We start from the raw sequence: 23939 nt of genomic DNA, 5'->3' as shown, positions 1-23939 counted from the left end.
TAAAAAAGTGACGTAGCCAGCCAGGGTCGAAACAGCATCCATGATGAAATCGAAATCCTTTTGTTTTAAAATGCCGATGTTATGTCCAATATTTCGCCATACATTTGTAATTTAATATTTTGTTACTAGTGATGCAAATTAGCGACAATAGACTGTGTATAGCGACATAGGATCTGAGGTTACTGACATCTCATGCAGCCCATGTGCTTCTGTCGACTGTGTGTGGTGTGGGGCAGGCCTGATACGCAGTAGGCTGGTGCGCCTGCTATCATCGCTGATCTGAATTACCGCTTCTGCAGCAGTAGCTTTACCTATTCTCTCCCCAATACTGTTACCTTTAGGTTGATTATCGTTCGTAATGTCATGCTGTTTTGGGGCTGACACGAAATAAATTCCAATTTGCGTGACAGGCGGCCTAACTGGCGGCGAATAGACTCTGTGACCAAATACTAATTTATTCAAATCCAAATTTTTGACGGCAATAACTCCGCTTCTACTGGTTGGAATTGAACCAAATTTGAAGAACATCGTTTTTATAGACAACATAATACTTTCATCGGGTGAACAGAAAAATTTCAAATTTTTCGTTATTTATTTTTCCCGTAGCAATGCGACTACTGGTTGGAATCGAACCAAATTTGGTGTGTAGGCTTAAATTAGGTAACCTAACAATTTTATCAAGTAGCCAGTACGATTTGAGAAAAAAAGTCATTTTTGAAGACCCCTAATGAACAGGGGTGTACGAGTTTTGAGCAAACGTTAAAAGGGTGTACCACTCCGAAAAAGGTTGAAGAGCACTGCCTTAGACAACGTTGCGTAACGACTAGAAAAGACGTCATCACTTCAGCTTTTTTGTGCGTGGAACTGGTTTTTCTGTGCGCGGCGACTTTATCAGCAGTGCGCGCAGCTTAGAGGGAACATTGCTTATCACTAATGTTCAGTTTGGGTCTGTTCTTGAACTCGGGCTGGTTAATTGTGAACCCATAGATACGTCATTTATAATACTAAATAGTTGTTGTTTGGATTCTGGCATAGGAACTTGTCAAGGCTCAGCTTGAAATGCGACATATATTTCAAGTTTATATTGATGATTTGTTGTCAAAAGCGTCTCTATTTATTTGAATTTCCAACTGCTCATTAGGGCTCTTCAAAATTGACTTTTGTTCTCAAATCGTACTGGCTACTTGATAAAATTGTTAGGTTACCTAATTTAAGCCTACACACCAAATTTGGTTCAATTCCAACCAGTAACCGCTTTGCTACAGGAGAAGAAAGTTTCTATTTATTATATAAAAATAAATAACAAAAAATTTGAAAATTTTCTGTTCACCCCATGAAAGTGTTAGGTTGTCTATAGAGACGATGTTCACCAAATTTGGATCAATTCCAAACAGTGGAAGCGGAATTATTGCCGTCGAAAAATTTGGATTTGAATAAAATAGTATTTACGGTGGGCACCAGTATAATAAATAACTAAAGTATTGGTCACCGTAAATACTATTTTATTCAATTGAATAGTATATTCATATTGAAATGAACCCAAATATTTTCGGCTGACACGATTGTTGAAATACAATGATCTTTCCAATTCTCTACTAGTTGCTGACGATTACCCCTGACGAGTGTCAGCCGAAAATATTCGGGTTCATTTCAATATGAATATACTACTCAATTGTATATTGAAGTTCTGTACCTCCAAAAAGCTCTTCAACTATTTTATTCATATTCCAAATTTTTCGACGGCAATAACTCCGCTTCCACTAGTTGAAATTGAACCAAATTTGGCGAACATCGTTTCTATAGCCAACCTAATACTTTCATGGGGTGAATAGAAAATTTTCAAATTTTTTTGTTATTTATACAATGAATCGAAACTTTCTTCTCCTGTAGCAATGCGGCTACTGGTTGGAATTGAACCAAATTTGGTGTGTAGGCTTAAATTAGGTAACCTAACAATTTTATCAAGTAGCCAGTACGATTTGAGAAAAAAGACATTTTTGAAGAGCCCTACTGCTCATTGCTATATTCAAGGCCCAGGTCAATCTTGCGAGTAATTCGCCATGCGCTAGTCTGTTGTTCATTTGGCTGAATTTCACAGGGATATGCACAGAACACGGAAAGTCCTACGCCCTGTTTGCGATCAACGTGATACGGTATTGGCAAGGCTCTGACGGCACTACCAAACTCGACAAATGGGACACTTTTCGGAGATTCAGCGAATTTAGCGATCTGCATCAGAGCTTGCGCGAAAATGTGAGTGATGGCGATATCGGGATAGCATCGAATCAGCATTAATCGTAATGTCAAGTAATGAGAGACGTTTGTTTTGATTCCTGGAATGATGCTCTCTCTCTTTTCCGATAAGAGTTGCATTGTCAAAGAGAATTATAGTTTGGATAATTTTTCCAAACAAGAAACCCTTGCATCCTCACCATACAGAACATGCAGCACCTACGTCCCCCAGCGGAAATGACTTTTCAGGGAATTTAAGATCAACCTACAGATTTGTAACAAACTGCAATGAAAAATATACCAAATAATCTTTATATGGATTGAACTGGCATTATTTTCCTTGTGTTTTCATAAAGGGTACATGTTTAAAATTTCCACATCATCCACGCTCCCATGAAGTGATGATTGATGATGAAAAACTCGACTCGATTCGAAGCCTACCAATCGATTCAGGGTCCAATCACTTTGGTATTTGATCTTTCCCTGCCCTATGACGATGCACTAAAATTACTATAAAACAAATTTTTCATCCAGCCTAGCGTCTCGTGTTAACGGCGTTCTTTTTTATGTAGCCCATTTGCGTTGCATTTGTTGCAATCATCTAGATCAGGGGTGGGCAAACTTTTGAGCTCGCGGGCCGCATTCAACATCTGAATCCATTCGCGGGCCGCACTATATAAAACATGGATTTTAAACAAAAACGCAATATTGGAATTTGATTATATAGTGAGGACATGGAGATGATATATATGCTTATTTAAAGCAAACCAAACATTGCTTCGATGATATCGTACACGTGCCAGAAACAGTGGCGGGATTTCATAGGCTGGTCGACCTCAATAACCAATTTGTCAAAACTACAGAGATGAAAATCGGCTGTCCTGATTCTTAGAATACGATTGAAATTTAAATCTCTGAGCAGCGATCTGTTCATAGATTTACTCAATCCACTTTTGGTTCGGTTCCAGGACACACAATGCTGACAGCATCGTAACCATGTTGGCTTCAAACACGCTTCTACTATATGTGTTTATAAAATATAAATACCCTAATTCTACGCATAAAGAGAACGAATATACCTAAGTCACGCGCGAATCGTTTTATAAGCACATCACTGAAACAATTAAAACTGGGTGGCCAATCTGAAATCACACCCGTGATCCGAATTATCTCAACCTCATTTAGGATTTCTGTGATGTTTAGCAGCTGAAACCTTTCAAACTGCGTGGGCCGTGAGATCGAGCTGTCGCGCCAGAAGTTAAACATAAAATAATATAGGAAGTATTTACCTTAGAAGAGTGGCTCTCAAGCTTATTAAGACACGCCTCCTCCTTATGAAGGTGAAAGATTTCGTCCCCCCCTCTTTATCGTCATATCACAAAACGAAACCAGGATGCTAGCAAACCTAACGGATAGTTTGATGGCATGTAAGGTTAATACTGTGGATGATAGATTTGTAAATATGAAATTCTTCTCTCATTCGCAATTTGGAAATTCGTATTATCAGTTATTAGTTGGTGGTGTTTTTGTTTGTTAGTTGCAAATTTTTAAAGTTAGTTAGTTCTAGTAGCGAGTTTTGAATAATGAGTTGTTCTAGTTCTAGTTGCAAGTTTTGAAAAATGAGGTACAAGGTACAGGGTACAAGTCTGCATGGCAGGCTATTGTGTCTTGATCTTTCGGTAACTGTAAATTTACATTTTGTGGCAAAACTGTAGTCTTCCAGTATTCCATTCCATTCCGTCGCGCCGAACCAAGCATTTCAAGTATTTACGACCTAACTGTCTTATGTGAAATGGCTATCGGGCATGCTCTGAGATGGGCAAATTAGTCAGGTTTGCGACTCAGTAGAACTGGAAGGAGCGTAACTTCCAGATTTTCAAAACCTGTCCGATGCCAGTGTTAATTTTAAAATTCGTTGCGAATACTTCTTGCAGAGAAGCGACCTGGGAAATCTGAAACTTCCGGGCAAGACCATTTTCAAGGACCTGAACTTAGAGTTTCTGGAAAGGCGCCGGCTCGACCTCAACGAATATCTCAAAGGTGTGTTGTCTGTGGAACACCCGCCCAAAGCGTTGGAGAGCATACACACGTTTCTCGACGCGAAAGCGTATCAGAAAAACAGCAGGACTCTGAAAAAGAAGGTGGGATATTATTTTGATTTCGTTATGTAGCAAGGGGCTGGTTCTAGCTAGCGACTAACATTAACTTCACCGCCAGAGTTGTAACCGAGTGACAAGGTTCCGAGTCGCAAGTCAGTCTCACTGTTAAAGTTTTCACTTGAGTCAAGTCGAGTCATTTTCAATTCAGCACCGAGTCAAGTCCGAATCCGAGTCAGCGAGTGGTGGGTCGAGTCCGAGTCATAGTGTTTTGACCCGAATCCGAGTCCAGTCGAGTCCGACTGTTCAATTTTGACTTCAGTCCGATTCAATCCACTGTTTTCAACTCTGCTTGAGTGATATAGAATGGCTCGCATTCATAATATCGTAATTTTCAGTTTCTGTCTTATTTTTGAAGTATATCAGGACTTACAGACGTAATACCAATAATGTGGTGACTTTACGCTTCTTCAAAGTTACAATGAAATGTCTGTCTTGATAGTCCTAGTCTCGGGTCATACGACTTGGCTCGAGTCATGTGCAAGTCGAATCCATACAAAAATTGACTCGTCGAGTCATTTTACAAATTTGAAGAAATGACTCGAGTTGAGTCAAGTCACCAAAATATCGCGACTCGAGACGAGTCATTATAATGCTGCTGCTAGCACCACTAACCCGACTGGTTACGTATTTAGACTACTTCCACTTTGGCTTGATCAGTTTTGAAGTGAATTTATTTGGTTTTTTGCACTTTAATGTACAATTAACTAATATATTCATATTGAAATAAATCCGAATATTCCCGGGTGACACTCGTCATGGGTCATCGTGAGCAATTGGTAGAGAATTCGAAAGGACTTTGTTTATTTCAATACACATATATTCGTTCATTGTATATACTTCTGATTTTGAAAAGCAGAAATTTGTTTTGGTATAAGTTTGCGTGCGTTCATAACTGCAATTGTCATTAGAACCACTTGAAATAGCCCTTATATCAGGGTAGCTGAATATGTTTTTGAAATTGCGCCAAAACTTGTACAAATCAAAATGCGCAACTACAACTGGAACCAACGACCTGTAAAATCAGTAACGAATTGACTAAAACACAGCCAACTAGTTTCAATTCCGAAGCAACGATTTAATTTAGCTGGAGCTAAGAGATATGGCGATAAAAGGGGCATTTCAAAATGACGGGGTTTTGAGTTTAATACGGAAGGAGGTTTCTATCCCCGATACCCACTCCCTGGCTACGCCACCGTGAGTAGTGATGGCTCTGGGCTAGAAATGGTTGCAAGACTACCACACGACAGAACACAGATATCATGGTTCGTGCCAAACCACGGCACGTGCTTGCTAGTTGTACAACAACTAAATTGTTTTAAACGCGCAACTAGAACGAGAACTGTTCACCGTTCAAAATCCGCAACTAGAACTTGAACTAGAACTACTCAAAATACCAGTAGTTAGTTTACCCTCAATTGACTTGATTGACACACCTTTTTTTTGTGTCTTCACTCATTTCAAATCCAAATATTCAATCGATCTTTCTCATGCAGATGGACTCTGCCGTGCGAAGCTCCATGCGCAGCGTCACCAACTTTGTCATGAACGCCCCGGACCAGCTGATGGACGGCTTTCAAAAGGCCCAGGGCAAGGTGTCCGGAGGCTTTCAGAAGATGTCCCGTTTCGGCAGCATCGAAAAAATTGACGAGGACGGACTCTTGTTCGACGACTGCCGGGTCTCGGAGCAGATCACTGCAACGGTGAGGATGTATTCAGCTAGCATGTGTTATAGTCTGGAAACAAAGCAAGTTAAAGCTATGAGTTTAACTAGACCAGTGTGAAGTGGAAGTTTGTTTGTATGTGTGCAAGTACTGGAGACCGTCTGATATCAGAGTTTTGAGACGATAAAGATATCGCTGACATTGCATCTCTGGCAGTAGAGCCTATTTCCAAATCTGACGTGTTTCAACTAGAACAGGGTTGGTGCGTTTTATTTCATAATAGGTTTATGAGATCGGTTGCGAGTAAGTCTTGGCGAAGGTGTGACTCTTTCTTAGTTATTAGCCTACCGAATTTAGAGGTGGGTCGCAGAACATTTTCAAATAGGAAATTGGGTCGCGGTCATAAAAATGCTGAACACTGCTAACTATGAATCTTTGGCAGAACCTATCCGATAACTTAACCGAAATCAAAAGTGTGAACAGTAAGTAAAGCAGTGGTTCCCTACATGTTTTAAGGCAACCCACTAAAAGAAATAATTTACACCCGTCAAATTTTGCAGCCAGAAAAAAAATAGTCGTAATACTTTTCCAGATCAAATTATTATGCAATTTCGACGCAAAATGGGCCTGAACACTGAGTAACATTTCATCCAGGCCATCGTGTACATTTTTATAAGTTTTGTGATCTCTTCATGATTTGGATTATCATTTACTGTTAATGTTTTACCTCAGATACAATATGTTTGAAAACAAGTGACCCAAAAAATTAACCATGCGACCACTGTGTTGGGAACCACTGAAGAATAGAAAGCAGGCTCTTGCGTGCTTTGATAAGTAGTAGTACTTGATTACCTAACGGTTTCTTTGCATTACCATAGTCCCAACACCTCGTTGGTGCGGACGAACATAAAACATTACTGAACGCATTTGTGTTGCAGCAAATCGAGGGCAACATACCACTCCGTATCATTCTGCTGTTGATGGACGAAGTCTTTGATCTCAAGCACAGGAACCAGTGGCTGCGAAGGCAGATTGTGGCTGCCTTGCAGCAGCTGATTCGCGCCGTCTTTGGCGACAGGATGAATCGGAAGATCATCGAGTTTGTGGATAACGCGGTCGCCTCGGAACAGGTACCTTGTGCTATTGCCATTGATTTTATATTCTATTTTTCCGTAAGTGAATTAGTAATTGAATTAGGCTTGCCTCCGACACGTGGGGGGCGGAGTACATATTGGTGTAGATATCATGGGGCTGGGATGCGTTTAGATTCAGATGGAGAAGGTTACCAGTGAATTCGGCCCTTGGTGAATTTGGGATTAAAAACTTGATAACTATTCTCGTTATGAATGCAGCGTATCAATATTGTATTAATAAATTGGCAAAATAAACGCGGCACTGAATATGAGCTGTACTATACTGCGTAGTCAGAACAACTTGTGTGTAGCGCTGGGCAAAATCGAGTATCTATAATCTGGGTTGTTCATTTCTAAGGCGAGTGTTCGGTAGGGCTGGGCACAATGATTTGAGTCGAGTGGTAAAAGATGATTTTTCGAGTACTGCAATTACACGCTCCTCGCAACTGAAGGTTAATTTACTAACGAGAAATATAGTTTTGATACTGTTTTCCACTGAGCCTTTAAACCTTGATTGAATTGGAAAGAGCATTGTATATCAACAATCGTATCACAAAATATGGTGTCTATCATTCTACAGCAGTGGTTCTTTACCTTTTTTTAGACACGCCCTCCTTTTTGATAATGAAAAATTTCTCGCCCCCTTATCGTCATATCACAAAATCCAACTGGGATGCTAGCAACCCCAACAGATTGTTTGGTGGTATGGACGGTTATGAATGTTGATGAGAGAATAAAAATATATGAAATGGGGTCCATATAGAGAGAAACACACGTGCTTTGTAGGTAAATCGCGCGGACCGCGAAATTTTTTTCCAGATGACCGCTTCTTCACGCCCCCTTCAGATGTTTCACCCCCCCCCCCAAGGGGGGCGCGCCCCTCAGGTTGAGAGCCCCTGTTCTACGGGCTTTAATCGTTTTTAACCAGCATGAAATGTTGAATACGGGAGCGTTCAATGTACTAGTTTTAGATGTTACACAAACTCTTTTTGTTGACACAGCGTTGGCTGGTGTATTTCGATAAAAGTCGACTCCAAGGCACACAAATGAAAGTGCGAACGGCCCCTCCCGACGACACGAAATCTGTCGTCTCGATAATTTTACGCACAAGCGGGATTATCAAACAGACATTTGCGAATGGCAGAATTTATGGCCTTTGATTGCTCAGCATCAAGTAAATGAGTTTAGGGTGGGCTTTTCACCGAGTGTGATGCGCGTGTCCTAATAAATCTAGGGACATGCTGATTTATGCGTTCCTGGAACGATGTTCTTTTCCATTCTCTATACTAGTTGGTGACGATCGCCCCGGACGGCTGTCAGCCGAAAATATTCGGGTTCATTTCAATATGAATATTTCATTCAATTAGATATTGAAGTTCTGTACCTCCAAGAAGCTGTTCAAATAGCTTTAGCTTTAAACGATGGACGTAACGGAAATTTCCTGATATGCCATACCATTCCCTCGCTGGTGCGATACAAGCCACTAAGCATGCATATTTCAAATTGGTACCTGATGAAGGAATAGCTTGTTTTCAACTGATGTGCTCTGTATTTTCGAAATTCAGATTCAAGACGAATCCAAATTCTGCTACCTATTCGTTCCGAGTTCAGTATTTTATTCGCCAGTACTCTACCCTATTATAAAGCATTCGAATGCCAAGCTCAAATACAATGTAGGATCTCGTCTTTTGTAAGCTGACCTCCCAGCGTTGATTTGATGTCGTCACGCTATTTGACATATCGTTTCCTGCATCCTGTATTCCTATTTCCTTTATTAAACCTGCATAAATATACTTCGTATGAATCGTATCAGATTCGAGTATGTAGTCGTATTTCAACTACAAAACAGTTTTTATTGCGCAGGTTTCGGAGTATGTTTCTAAATTCCGCGACTCGTTCTGGCCCAACGGCGTTTTGGCCGAGACGCCGTCGGAGAAAGACGAGGCTTCCAAGATGCGAACCAGGGTGCTAACGAAGTCGAAACTGCTCGGTGCTATACCTGGTGAGTAGTTGATGATGTGTGCCTTGACTGGCCGCTAACTTTGTGCGTTGTTTCCTGATTTCCCGTCGATTTTGGAGGCTGGTGACTTGAGTAAACATCTGATATTTGGCAGGCGCCGCTTTGATCCCTGTTATTGGCGCCAATTCGCTGTCGTGAGACTTCAGCAAACCTAATTCTAATTAGCAACGCATGACACCTCGGTGTAATTACTACCTTTGAAGAGCGGGATGTAGCTTGCGAGCATGTTATAGGCATCTCATTTCGCAATCGTACTCATAATAATTGAGTATAAATGCAAGGATTCACAGCTATTTCGATTCGGTATCATCCACGACTCTTTTGACCATAATATATCTGTGCATTGCAGACGAGCTGCGTCCGCTCGTGGGCAGCGAAACGTCGCGACGCGGAGTGATGCGCGTGTTCGAATTGTTTCAACACCCGGAGCTGAACTCGCGTCTGTTCATCGTGCTTTTGGAAGGAATCATCGCCAACCTGTTCCCCAACAACAGGTAAATCTGCATTGTGTAGAGCAGTGGTCGGGAACCTATGGCTCGCGAGCCATATATGGCTCTTTTGGGTATAAGATATGGCTCTTTGACAAATATTTATTTTCTGTACTGAATTGATCAATATTGTAGCGATTTGTTAACAAATTTTCGCCATGGCCAGTATAATTATTCGCGTGGCAGTATTAACAAATCTTTAAGAAGTAAAGACAATGTCGTCTTCAGGTTTGGGGGCTCGGACCCTCTCTTTTCAAAATCATCAAGTTTAAGTTATGGTCTCGCCGGCTGCCAATATCACTCGCGAATTCTATTCACCGGACTCGAAATCTTGAATAGTGCGATACGTTTATTAATCAAAGAGCATAGCATACATGGCGACGCCCATTTCAAAACGCATTTTTCAAATATGCATCGTCTTCCTGATCCACGGCGCTAAATGAACTGCTGTGGATGTCACAATTACAAACCCGAATTACAAGCAACGTCATAGCTATTCACGTTCTTGATTGGTAAGTATAGCTCTGTGTAGTACTGGCGATAAAATGTAGGCGTGTGGCGCAACGTTATGTTACCGCCAAATACTTTGAGAATTGAGAAGTCGATGAGTATTTGGATTTTCAGAATCAGTGTGACAGTTGCATTCGATTAATATCAGTTACAATAAATTCTACGCTACTTAACGATGAATTACGTTATCAATGGCGAGGCTTGGTCCGTCTTATGCCTTACCTATCGTTGCGAGCTTTGTTTTCGTACAATAAATACCAGTTTTTACATGAAAATATGGCGCACACGAGGAATCCCATGTAGTGAGTTCGAATTGATGCTATCATGACGTCACGATTTTTCAATTGGGACGTAACAGTTGATTTGCATGTATGGCTCTTTAGAAGTTGAGATGGAAAAATAGGGTCAAAATGGCTCTTCGGACAAAAAAGGTTCCCGACCACTGGTGTAGAGCTTGTCGTCGTTTCACGTGTATCGTGGCACTGGTGTTCTGTACTGGGATGTTCTTGTAGCCATTGCTAGCTCCGACTCGTCACTACGAACGGTGGCGACGCCACACAGGGTGGGTTTTCGGGGTCGAAACCGTTTCCATTCCTGACAATGAATGAGTTGCTTGGGGATTGAATCTAGTTAGCTGTGTTTTAGTTAGTTAGTTAGTTAGTTGCGGATATTGAAAGTTCGTTAGCCCTGGTTCTAGTTGCTAGTTTTGAAACGTGCGTACGCCTTGTTCTAGTTGTAAATTTTGAAAACCCAGTAGTTTGCGCAGGTCTGCTGATAGCTGAGGCCGCTGGGCACAATAATTCGAGTGTAAATAGAAGTAGTCTTGTAGCGTATCCACCCGTGCATGTAGCGAAAGTTACTGAATTCTGCTTTAAAAAGTAAAAGCACTACCGTTACTGACCACCTCTGTTGTTCTTTTCATTGTGCCACATGCCTAAATGCCGGGCAACCGTTAATTTACGAAAATACGCGACAATTGCATTTCGTCCTCTCGTGGTTAAACGGGTGTTTGCGCCTTGGAAAACGTGTTTGCGCGAGCCCGTTTCGCTCAGGTCAAGTTGCGCGGCTAAAGCGTCCGCCGTGATGAACTTGCTCGACCCGGGCACTGTTCGCGCTTGCTGTACGCAGAGAAACCGTCGGCAAATGTCGCTTTCACGGAAGCAAACAGGATGTTGCAGAGCGCAATCATTCAATCAAATGTGCGCATTTGGCAGCTCGCGAAGACCGCACTCACACGGGTTTAGTGAAATTGTAACGCGAGCGGGGACGTCACGAGAACGCCGCGCGCCACATGAAATCAAACTGCAGGAAATGTGAATCACTTTAGCCGTGCATCGGCCGTGACGCGATATCCCGCTGTGCTGTATTAGACGCTAATTTGTCTTGTCATGTCCTCTCGCACCGCATGGAATTCCTCCGGCGCGCAGGGATGTAAGCGGCCTTTCGCACTTCCGCAGCACAGAATTAGGTCGCTTGCTAGTTTCATAACCGGTAGTGTAGCCGTGCGTTATGTCGAGTCAGTGGCTTGGTGCCGACCGTCGAGGTCATATCAGTTCGCCTACGCCATACTGTAAGCTTCGGTAACAAACCTTTTAGTCCGGCGGAGGCAATGTCGGACCTTCCAAGGTAGCGAACATGCGCCCGTCTCGAAACATTTTCAACTTAGCCGACTGCTGAGGTCATTTCAGTTCGTTGACGCTATGCAGTTTCGGTACGAAATCTTTCACGCCAGCGACGGACGCGGCTAGCATTTCGCGGTAACAACCATGCTGCTGTTTCAGAAGATTTTCTGCCTTTGCCTTGAACAAAAAATCGCGTATTATTGTGAAACCTGACAAACACCCTTGGAAATACTGATTATATCGACTATGTCTCCGTAGACATCGTTTGTCATTATCTGGTGGTTATTCGTCGTTATATACGGGATCGGTGGCATTGTGTTATGTGGATATGGTTGCCTGACACGGATGGATTTTACTAAGTCGACTTGTGGCCATTCTCGGGCCCACCGTACCAAGAGAATCGGGATTTGTATAGAAAATTTATCATCACAGCAATTACATGACGCATCATCTCGCCAGGAAGTCATTTCCTATATAGTCTACATGGCTTCTGGGATTTGCAAACCCGCGCCTATACACAAACTACATCTGTTTGTAAAGGAATATAACCTAACTGCATTGTCGTTCTTCAAGTCTATTTTAGAGCAGTCTCAATAATGCTTCTTGGCAAGGCGTCCCGATATGCTATGCTTGCGGTTTGCTGGTAACTTGTGAAAGCTCGGCGTATCGTATGATCAGCGTTTAAGTTTCTTTTATTATGTTACTGGAAATGATGAAAGGCTCAAACAATTACATCTTCGCTAGAGTGGTTACTGGTTACGCATGCTGCCCGCACCGCGTACGTCTGTATGTCGATTTTTTCATGACAACAATATGATCACCAGATCAACCACGAACGTTGTGTTGCGTACTATTACTCATGTACCTATGTATAGTTCAGTGACTCGTTCATCAGCTTCCGCTGTAAACGCGCACAATCCCCATCGAAAACCTTTTTCACCGATTCTAGCTCTTGACAAACTCTTTCTTTTAGCCCGTCACCAGGTACCAGGCTGATATTTTGAATTCAAGTCACCGGTTTTGTCAGGCTAGCTGCGTTGCCGCCATTTTGAATGAGTCGCAATTTACAAAGCGTATTTAATGTATCACACTGGCTTTCCCTTCGAGGAACTCATGAAATGAATGCATTTACTGGATAGTAGAAGATCCTATCTACAACAAAAGATAGTCTGATCGAACGAAAGTTATTTTACGATAGGATATTTTGAATTCAAAGTTTCTAGTTTTCCGGGCTGGTTGCTTCGTCGTCATTTAGAATTATTCATACAATACACATGGCGTATTTAACTGATTACACTGGTTTTCCCTTCGAGAAACTCATTAAATGAATGCATATACAGGATAGTAGGAGGACCTTTCTACAACATATGTGAATATAATGGAGCGGGAGTTATTTTCGATTGGATTTATTCAATTCCAAGCTAAATCTGTGTACAAGGCTTGCAGACTCGAAATATCAATATATCATCTGAAATCAGTGTCATTGCGGAGCAGATTGCAGAACAGACTTGAACATTTGTTATTATAGCTCCTTCAACTTGAATTTGTGAACATCGCTCGCCGTCGCGAATTGCGTATTCGTTCGTTCTCGAGACGGAGTGATGGGTCCGTGGACATATGAGCATGCGACATTACAGCATGCGACGCTTCGGCATGCGACAATTTGGCATGCGACACATGAGCATGTGGGTTAAATTACGGGTTAGGGGTAGGTTAGGTTAGGTTTATGGTTGGGTTAGGGTTAGGGTTTAGGTTAGGTTAGGCTAGGTTAGGTTAGGTTAGGCTATGTTTCGGGTTAGGGTAAGTTTTTGGGTTATACAGTCACATGCTGAAGTGACGCATGCTGATGTGTTCCATGCTGAACTGTCGTTTTCCATTGTGTCGCATGCTCATATGTCGGGCAACCGGAGTGATGTCTATAGATGTACAACGCTTGGGTATCGGTTATACAGTAACCCAATATATCGGGGTGCGCAAACGGCTGCTCTTTCAGCCTTTGACCGCAGCAATGCACATGCCTTTCATCATTTTTCTAGAGAGTTTTAATCTGATTATAAATTGGTGCATTCCATCGCGTATTAATAAGATTCCTATGGCTTATTGTTTTCGTGTTGTTTCCTTCCTCATGGTTTAAGCGCGACTGGAGATGAGAAGCACTCGTTATCGTGTTTATCGACTGGTGGTACGCGACGTGAGCTCGGGTGTCACACATTAACTTTCTCAGAATGCTGAATGGTTTTGTATCGGAATTACCGTCCAATATAACAAACCTGAATGCCTGAATGTATAACCAATGTGCGTTTAACGTGAACTTCGACAAAAACTGCGGTGCAGCGTAGCTGAAATTGGTTTTTCTTCAAACACAGTTAAAACAATGGTCTAGCTCTAGAATCTAGATGATTGATTACAAACGAGGAAATCGCTGCCAATCAGTGATTCGTCCCTTCGTCAACACAATCGGTTCTTGCATCGCATTTCCTGATTGACTTTCTCATATCTTAATTGAAGTAACGATTAAACTCGGGAATGAATTCTCAGGCATACTGAATAACACGATGAATTTCGCGCTCCGATCAAAAAGACAATTACGAAAATCTGAGTCGCGAATTATTGTGAACGCGGCTTGGTTCATGGGCATAAACACAATGTAATTTGGAGACGTGTTTTTCTACCATTTTGAGAACTATCCGCACTTTTTTTTCTTGCCAACATTGCATCCGCACAAACCAATCGAAAATTATCACGCAAAATGAGAATGCAGAGACGTAACGCTTTTTTATTCAAATGTCCAACAAGTAGGCAGCCGGTTTATCAATGACACAACTGCTGCCAAATGTTTCTGGCAATTTCAGGCCAGTTAAGCGCAACTTATTGCTCAGAAGCTCACTGCATTGGGCAATCAATTTTCAACAAGACAACTCCTTTTCCTATTTTGTCGTCAACTATAGAGCAGTAAAGCCCTTTTCCGCTATAATGAGTTGTGGGTAATTTCTGGTGCTTAGATTACCAGGTCTTTACAAGAGCTATCTAGACCCTACTGTCCCAAACGGAGCGTGTTTTCCCCGATTGAAAAATGATTGCCGGCAGAAACCGTTTTCACCACGAGTATGACGCAAATATGACCCACAATAATCGCAGCGTACGCGAACGCGAGGCACACGTAGCGTACCGCGGTGCCTATGATCGTGCGTCGCTCAGTCTCAATTTTATGTTGAAAAACCGCGCAGTGCACACTGAACACTCCGCATTAATTATTCAAGACCTAGGTCTCGCGAATAACTTGCGGTACACAACGCACACGTCAACGGTATAGGCACGCGCTGCTCCACTGCGTTTTAACACACAGTGATTAATACAGGAAGATTGTAATAATGACCCACCCTTTTCGTTTAGATTCAAAGTCTTGTTTGGTAAGTTTCACGCCAATTCACCGAAGATGCGCGCCAGAAAACGGGAACGCATGTCGAAGGCCCCTGGCCGCCGCGTAGCTTCGCGCAAGGGAACATTCAAAAGCAGACGGTAGCAGCACAACCACGCACTGAATTCTTACTTGCCCCTTTCTGCTCTTTCCGCTTACGCGATTTCCAAGCCTGCGAAATTGCGGTCGCTAGTCGGTGTTTACTGTCTTATCATTTCTCGGGTACACACCGGAATGCGATTGCGGTCATGGGATCCGAGAGAAATGATATGTATTTGTGGATCAATCTGTAGCACTACAACAGGCGTCGTACATTGCGGTAATGCAACGTCGGGGTTAATAAAGGTCGCGCAACTGACCTCGAGTGCCTCGCCAATACACCGTTCGATTTTCTGGCGTCTGCGTGACTTCCCGAGATCTACATTTGCAAATCGTAACCGGTTGTTAAAACTTGGTTAGTTATCCGTATTTGATGAATTTTCGTCACAACATGGTAGACAGTCACAACACACTGTATTCAGTGGCTGCTAGGCTGGCAATATTGATATATTTCACAGGTGTCGAGATGCAGCCTTTCTAATTTGTTTCATGTCCAATCCATCCATAACAATATGGTTGTAAAGCATTCACGTTTTGGTTGCGCGCCGGAAGCTTTAGATGCCCTATCTTTTGGATATTAGCAGAAAATCTCAAGGTTATCGGTGGAGTTTCTATTTATAGGCATTGGCTAGAAAAAAAGACAATGTCGGTCGGGCTCTGATTCGGACGCTATAACCGAATATTTCGGGAGCTGCCCGCCGCGATTTGCGGTAAAATGCAATGCGTCTTGCTATTCGTTGATGACGCATTTAACACTGATATTCGCGGTTAGCTATTTTGTGTACGCTGCATTGCGTCTAGCTTCTACACACACTGCTATTTTTCTATACATATCAAAGCGAGAGCGATTTGTGCAATCTGTTGAATGAGATACGACCGTACTTACGTATATATCCTACCATATATATTATTCTATCAAATTGGTCACAGAGTATATTTATTGTTGCGTCTTGATCTTGCTTGCATCGTTCTATCGTCTATACGAGCCTGGCTTTTGTTAAGTCTGGAGATTGCGGTGACAGGGGGTCAGGCTAACTGGTCGTGCGGCTATTTTCTGGTCCGTCGAAAACGTTCCTTTGTTCTCGGGCTGGGCGTGCGCTACTGAACTCTGAATTCTGCTTTTAAGGCTCTTTCAGAACTTTGTCAATGCACATGTCGCATGTAACCTTCAGCTCTGGTATCATTGACACTATTTACTTTATGAGATCTGTGAAATTAATTCATTGCTATTTTGTGCTTAGCCATTTCAGAGATTTAGCCAGATATTATCAGGTGAGAATGTGCATTGTGCAATTGTCCACCTGCGCAATATAAATGACTATCCACTGTTCTGAATCCGAAATATATCTTGCGCAATTTTCCGGCCACCCTTTCACCCCAAACAGTCCTTGATTTATCGCCGTGTTCGTTATTTTAATTTATCTTTTTTGTGATTCGTTTGGTGTGGATTTCTATCGTAATATTTATGGTAGCGGCTCGTTGATTTTTTTGCCGCTTTTTCCGTTTCGCGGAATCGCGGCCTTGGCATCGGCTGTAATCACTGTGACGACGTGTCTATATTGTGCAACATATCGGAAGTGACGAATAAACAACGTTTGAGTTTGGCTTGGCGTGTTTGATTCTGTTGCTAGTGGGGTGTTTTCGATAGGGTTCCTTCCTCGATCTTGATTTACGATGATGACGGGAAGAAAATTCCTTGAGACTGCGTAGGGGAGATGTGGTACCGATGGGTCACTGGGGCCGAAAATACTTTGAAAATTCTCTATGATAACTCTATGATTACACTCCGTGAACTTGTCTACAATTGCATGCTGGCAAAATCTTTCCTCACATACAAAAAAATTCGACGTGCGCGAGCTATGGGGTCTCTCACAGATGATTTTTGTTTTGGGGGGTCTAAACTAAATTTAGATCGACATATACATTTTTCTTTGTAACCTTCAACACGAACAAACCAGCAATCATTTTTATTGTGAAGTGTAGGGCTTGTATCAGGCTATATAATGGCACCTATTCTTTTTTTCAGTACTTTCCTTGAGTGGACTTTATTTCGATTCACGTATAAAATTCGTAGGGTGGGGACCGATGATACAATAGCCAAATCAAGCATACTAAACATTAAACAAATGAAACATGCCTACGTACAGAAAATCTTCATCTAATAATTGCATATGATGTTTTATCGCTATAACGAGGTATTTGGAAGTCACACTGTCGATTTTCGGGCAATATGTATGTACCCACAAATTTATAAGTTCGAGCCAAAATCGAAACGTGATTTTATGACAACATTTGAGTTAATATTTATTCTATTTTTTGACAGTTGCGACCAAACATTCTTCTTTGGCTTGGTGCAGCTTAGATTATAATACTGAGCAAGAAAAGTAGTCACCTTTGAGTTTTTTAGGGTATATGTGTCATAGGTCCCCGGATCGTGTGCCATTGGACCCACCTGGTGGGGACCGATGACACGTTCGAGCAACAAATTTTGAACGTCCATAAATTTTTTGAAAAGACGGATATTCATGTATAGGTGCGCGATAGGTAGAGCTTGTATCAAAGTGCTGAGCCAGCAAAAGATCTGCTGTTTTAGGCTGAACATTTCGGGGCCAGCGATCATTTTTGATCCATCGGTACCACATCTCCCCTACTTTGGAGGACATGGTATACGCTGCACGGCATTGTTACAGTCTAATTCCATAGTCAACTGTCGGAAATGTCCAATTCCAATTGCGCTACATATTGCAATTCTTTAATTATTTATTATAGTTGTGCCCACCGTAAATACTATTTTATTAAAATCCAAATTTTTCGACATCAATAACTTCGTTTCCGCTGGTTGGGATTGAGCCAAATTTCGTGAACATCCTTTCTATAGACAACCGAACAATTTCATGGGGTGAACAGAAAATTTTGAAATATTTTTATTCATTTTATATAATGAAGAAAAAACTTGTTTCTCCTGTAGCAATGCGGGTACTGGTTGGAATTGAACCAAATTTGGTATGCAGGCTTCAATTAGATAACCTAACAGTTTTATCAAGTAGCCAGTAGCATATGACATAATAAGTCATTTTTGAACAACCCTAATGTCCATTGTCCCCGGTGAATGCGTAGCGCTTCGTTTTCTTCGCAGAGTGAATGAAGTAAAATCAAGGGCAACAAGTCGCCTTCATTCGTTAACGATTTCCCGTGCGCATTGAGAACGGGCTGCCTATAGTTTGGATGAAAGGTTTCTCTGCTTATCTTCTCATTGGATTTTTCACATTGCATTGTCATTAAGAATCTGTGATCCCCACTGTTGACTAAATATTCCGCCGTGACTGCGGTCTCTGCAATTACAACCTTCCATTCGTTTTGTATAGTAGAATAATATCTCGAATGGTTCCGCGTACGAGTTATCGCAGAGCCTTTACCTACAACTGCATACATACAACACTTTTCATACATCTGGTGTGATGAGGCAGATGAATCTATTAATCAGCATTCATCCCACCCACAAACACAACGTTAAAACTGTCGAGTACTTCCTTATTCATTGCTTCAGATACACGGGCTAACGGGAGTGCCTGCAATGTACACTGTACAGCGATATGACAAGGCATGCCCTTCTCCATAAAAAACATCTTGACTCAAATGTCACAATTTCTCCAGTAATTGACATCGTTCTGCTCACCGAAAGAGACATTTATTGGAACAATGCAAACAGAAACGACCTGGTACAAACGTCACAAAAACCGAGCACCATTCCAATTAGGCGTACCATATTTTCAGCACCAAAAAGGGGCATATTTTCCCGGCAAGTAAAACGACAGTTTGATATTTCATTGTTAGTTGCAGGCACAACAAACAAATCATTCTGCGACCCATGAACACTTTCCCTTATATTTTGCCAATAAATAATGGTCGTTTTAACGAGTTCGCGAAATTGTTTGCACCAGTGATTCTCAAACTGGGGGGAGGGGAGAAACCGCGTTCAACTGAAAATTTTTACCTCCGACTTATATCTATTGCTCATAATGAGAATTATCTCATTAACAGTCATATAACCTTCCATGCCATCAAACTATCGCTAGGACTGCTAGCATTCTGGTTGCATTTTGTGATATTACGATAAGGAGGGCGCGAGATTTTTCACTATCATCATGGGGGCGTGCCTTAAAAAGTTTGAGATCCACTGGTTAACACGAGAGGCCATTGAAATTATATACAACCGTCAAGATACTCGAAACTGATCCAACTAATAGGTGTGTTAATTTCTAACTTGCGTCAGAAAAATTGCGACAGATCCTCTAATGTAAAAAGGCCCAGATGGTACAGAGAACGTCGAACAATGTTCGCAATAACAATCAAGAAGGCAGGGATGGTAGGGCAATTTGTTCGAAAACCTATTTTAAACCAGCAATCCAGCATGTTTCAAAGCTACAGTAAGTTTTTGGAACTAAATACGTCTCGCATGAAAGTCTTGTTGAAAGTATAAGCAGTCCTAACCCGAAATCCAAAAGAAGAGATTTGGGCATTTTGGGCGTCCTCAAAGGAACATTCACTTTTCATGCGAAAAGAGGACAAACCCACCTAAAAGAGGACATAGGCCTAGTTATATTATACCAACAACAATAATAAAATATGTATGGATTTGGAGGGGACGGGGGTCGGAATGTAACATGTTCAGTCTCCGATTTGCAGATTTCTAAACAAGCAAGTATGACGAGATCTATCACCGGTATATGATGAATGGACTATCGAATATTACATTCGATAACTTTACCAGTATCAAAAGCAGTATAAAAGTATCAAAAGCAGTGAATCTCAATGCGAGGCACAAGTTCAGTACAGGCACAGTATTCGATCAAGTACAGTTCACATCACCGAAATCGGTAATTGCAAATCAAAACATTTTAGTAACATTTTAGCATACGCCATGAAGAAGTTTTGGGTATTTGCTCTCAAACTAGATATGCTACATCAATCGTTCCCAAATTTTATCAGCTTGTGGCACACTAGAAAAATTATAAAACACTCGCGCAGGCTTACAGGAGATGAAAAGTTGCTTAACGGGTTTCGAAGCGACTTGGAGTATAGTCTATGGAATCAGACCTAGGGATGGTGTGAACCTCTGAAAGGTTCAGGTTCGTGAAAACGCGAACCTTTTTGAAAGGTTCTGTGTGAACGCGAGCGTGAACCTCATGACGTCACGTGACGTCATATTGCTAATTCTAATCCAACATTTCAGTGAAGTGATAGCCTATATCAATGTACATTGTACCCGATACCAAGCGACGACTCGGCCACATAATGCCACAAGGCTGAAATACATATTCACGTTTTAAACGTCTTCAAATTTATCAACTATGGGGCAATTAAATGATAAAATAATCTCATAAAATCAATATCTTTCACCGCTTTGCCAACAATTTCGGCAAGGACTTGCAAGGGAATAAAAGGCTTTAACGGTCTAGGCAAGACCGGACAATGTATTCGGGGTCTGAGCATTGCTACGTTGATATTGAGCATAGTGTAAAACGTGTTTCTTTTCTTGCTACCGATATTACCCCATTAACAATTATACAGCAGTTGCCAACACCCCAATCGCACGGATTTGGTTTATATAATACAATAAACATATGAAGCCAAGATTGACCCCGTACGCCTGCTAGTTTTTTTTTATATATATCAGACAACGATATCAATTTCATTGATTGATTGAATAAGCATCATTCGCTGACTACATGTAGTTGTATTTCAATCTTGATGTTTTGTGATTGCGGGTCCATCTCTCAGCAGAGAGTCACTAAATATTCACTAACGGAAATCTGAATATTTCGAGCAAACTTTGAAAATTGTAATGTAATAAAAAGGTTCACAGTGCAGAACCTACCAAGGTTCATTTGTGAACGTGAACCTCTAAGTTTCTGAGGTTCACACACAGAACGCGAACGTGAACCTCACGTTCACACCATCCCTATCAGACACCCACCTTGGCCTAGGCGATGTAAAGAGGAGGCATGCACACTGAATGAAAAGTAAAGAAGATAGTACAGGAAAAAAGCAAGCAACAAGAAATGGGGTAGTATGTCATGGAAGGCGAGATCGATAGGTCAGTCGTGGTCTGGTAATCTTAAGGATGGAGTAGTATTTATTTAGTAGTAATTGCTTGTATTTCGACTTGAATCAGGACATGCTCGTCGACTGCCGGATGGCCGGTGGGATACTGTTCCACACATCAGGTCCGATGCGATGGATGTGCTTGTTGATACGAACATATAAGATGGAAACGGGACGGTGAACGACGTTGTAGGCGAGCTCACTGATATCAAAACGGTAGCAGGCTGTTTCAGGGATACAGGGTTGCATTTAAGATAAATGGTTGTTTTAAACACTTTGCTTTAAACGTGTTTTAAACAAAAGCCTTTAAAATTTTTTTGTATTTTTTCAAGTTGTTGTAATTGTGCCACAATTGTGTAAATACTTTCCAAGAAGCATGTTGTATGAGCCTACGGACGATTACCACCCGATGTAGCCGTCGTATACGATATGCGATGATGGTTGGAACCCGCGAAATAGTCGGTTCAACAGCTATAGTACGTAGATTTGGTACGGAATGAATGTTGTTGACCGCCGACCGCAAAAATGCTGCGTGACGATATAGTCCTAATGAAAGATATTTTTGATCCGTATATGACAGGGGTTGGATGCCTTTCACGTCGAAGGAGCTATATTTACCTTATATTTTCAATTGTCAATGTCACTCCATTATGACGTCACAATTGAATACCCGTGACGTCATGACCTTAAAAAACAATAAAAACATGTTTTAAACGAGGGTCTTGTTTTAAACTTGTCTGTTTTAAATGCAACCCTAGCTGTATCACATCACAGTCACAGCATAACATGACATTTTAATATTTGGCAAGAAGAAATATGGGCATTTGATTGCAAACTGGTTGTACTGCATCGATTTATTGCATTACTATGCACCCTTAAAGCCGGAACTGTATGCGAAAATTTCGTAGAAAACAAAGTCCTACACTAAACCTAGTACCATATGCGTGTACCGAAGAAAATGATTGAACCACCTTGATCTCCCCGCTCGGTTGAGTCTGGGCTTCCATTATTTCGTGATCGACCATAACGTACATCATTTCGCTTTGTTTGTATCAGTTTTAGTTTGCAATGATGCGGGATTACGTGGTCAGGAATAAAACGTTGGATCATAAGCGAAAATGTCGTGGAAAGGTTGATTTCTGAAATTTGAATTCTCCTAATAGGAGAATGAATTGTGAGTGAATTGAAAGACATCGATGACACAAAAAAAATCGATTTTTTAACTTGGCGGCCCATAAACAATACAGCGAAATCAAGAAATCAGTCAGACAACGAAAGTGGTCCTACGTAATGCAATCGAAAGGTACATCCACTCCGTCGGTGACCCGCGTTATAGATGGGCGAAGGTGCGTCTACAGAACGGACATTTCACACATTTAGCTTCGCAGCGCAGGCACATCACAGGTCCGTTGACGCAGCAGCATAAAAACGATGCGAATGCTGGGTGATGTTGACATACGATGCATAACGTTCCATCCGAAGTTGGCTGCATGGGTGAATGTGTTGCCTCTGTCCTGAAGTTTATTCGCGTTAAGTATTAAGTATAAGCCTACGGTTCAAGAAGAAATGTTTTGACTTCAAAATATGTGAGAAAGCCACGCACCGGCGACGCGATACAGCGCTTATCCGCCAGCTCGTGAGAACAGGCGAACCCGTTTACAGTGAATAGACCGCGATTCGTGCGCAGAAGTTGCTCTATAGCAGGGGGCCGGTAACCTTTTTCGTCAAATTGGCCATACTGACCCTAGATTTTCAATAGAAATTCTGAAAGAGACATACTATGATTTCAATTGAACGTTTCGTCACAATTGAAGATTCGCGACGTCATGGGAACACAAAATCGAAGTACTTTAAATTGATTTAAAAGTTTGGAACATATTTTTCTGCATGATGTCGTAATAGAGAGTTCATGGTCTACTTTGGGGGTCAGCCACAATGATGCACATTTTGTACGAAACTGTTTAAACGTAGTCTACAACTCGTTTCGGACAAGAGACATGAAAGCTACGGAGATTTTTAAGCAAACTACGCTTAATAACGACAGTGAAATTAAACGTCACTTGACTGTATAACAGAGGCTATAGCAAACATCAAAGTCGCATTTCCTCCAAAGGAAACCTAGCAATCATAATCAAGTACGTGGTCTTAAACAGGACTCTGCGAGATTCGCCTAGCATACACTTCAATATAACCACGTATCAATATTAGGGCTCTTCAGAAATGACTTTTTTTCTCAAATCGTACTGGCTACTTGATAAAATTGTTAGGTTACCTAATTTAAGCCTACACACAAAATTTGGTTCAATTCCAGCCAGTAACCGCTTTGCTGCAGGAGAAGGAAGTTTCTATTTATTATAAAAAAATAAATAATAAAAAATTCGAAAATTTTATGTTCAACCTATGAAAGTGTTAGGCTGTCTATAGAAACGATCCTCACCAAATTTGGTTTAATTCCAACCAGTGGAAGTGGAGTTATTGCCGTCGAAAAATTT

The 23939-nt window shown here is 41.5% G+C and overlaps 1 protein-coding gene and 1 long non-coding RNA gene across 3 annotated transcripts in view; one reads left to right on the top strand and one right to left on the bottom strand.

Annotated features, from left to right (window-relative positions):
• Positions 1 to 16946, top strand: part of LOC145443556 (sorting nexin-13-like) — a 47668-nt gene extending 30722 nt beyond the window's left edge. For both annotated transcript variants that reach the window (XM_080321500.1, XM_080321499.1), the window contains 7 exons: positions 2099 to 2253; positions 4167 to 4373; positions 5885 to 6091; positions 6991 to 7182; positions 9049 to 9187; positions 9555 to 9699; positions 15219 to 16946. In XM_080321500.1, coding sequence (XP_080177626.1) covers positions 2099 to 2253; positions 4167 to 4373; positions 5885 to 6091; positions 6991 to 7182; positions 9049 to 9187; positions 9555 to 9699; positions 15219 to 15348 — 1175 coding nt within the window. In that variant the 3' untranslated portion in view covers positions 15349 to 16946. The remainder of the gene's footprint in view (positions 1 to 2098; positions 2254 to 4166; positions 4374 to 5884; positions 6092 to 6990; positions 7183 to 9048; positions 9188 to 9554; positions 9700 to 15218) is intronic.
• A 2062-nt stretch (positions 16947 to 19008) lies between these two features.
• Positions 19009 to 22974, bottom strand: LOC145443179 (uncharacterized). Its single transcript, XR_013916331.1, has 2 exons — positions 21316 to 22974; positions 19009 to 20439 (listed from the first exon to the last, which is right to left on the bottom strand). It is a non-coding gene; the product is annotated as an uncharacterized LOC145443179 (long non-coding RNA).
• Positions 22975 to 23939: the final 965 nt, after the last annotated feature.

Source organism: Botryllus schlosseri, chromosome 7, assembly GCF_051294905.1.
Source record: "Botryllus schlosseri isolate E-star chromosome 7, Bs_hap1, whole genome shotgun sequence".
In the NCBI taxonomy this organism is placed as follows: Eukaryota; Metazoa; Chordata; class Ascidiacea; order Stolidobranchia; family Styelidae; genus Botryllus; species Botryllus schlosseri.
The sequence above is the reverse complement of the archived record's forward strand: the minus strand, read 5'-3'. Positions and strand labels throughout refer to the sequence as shown.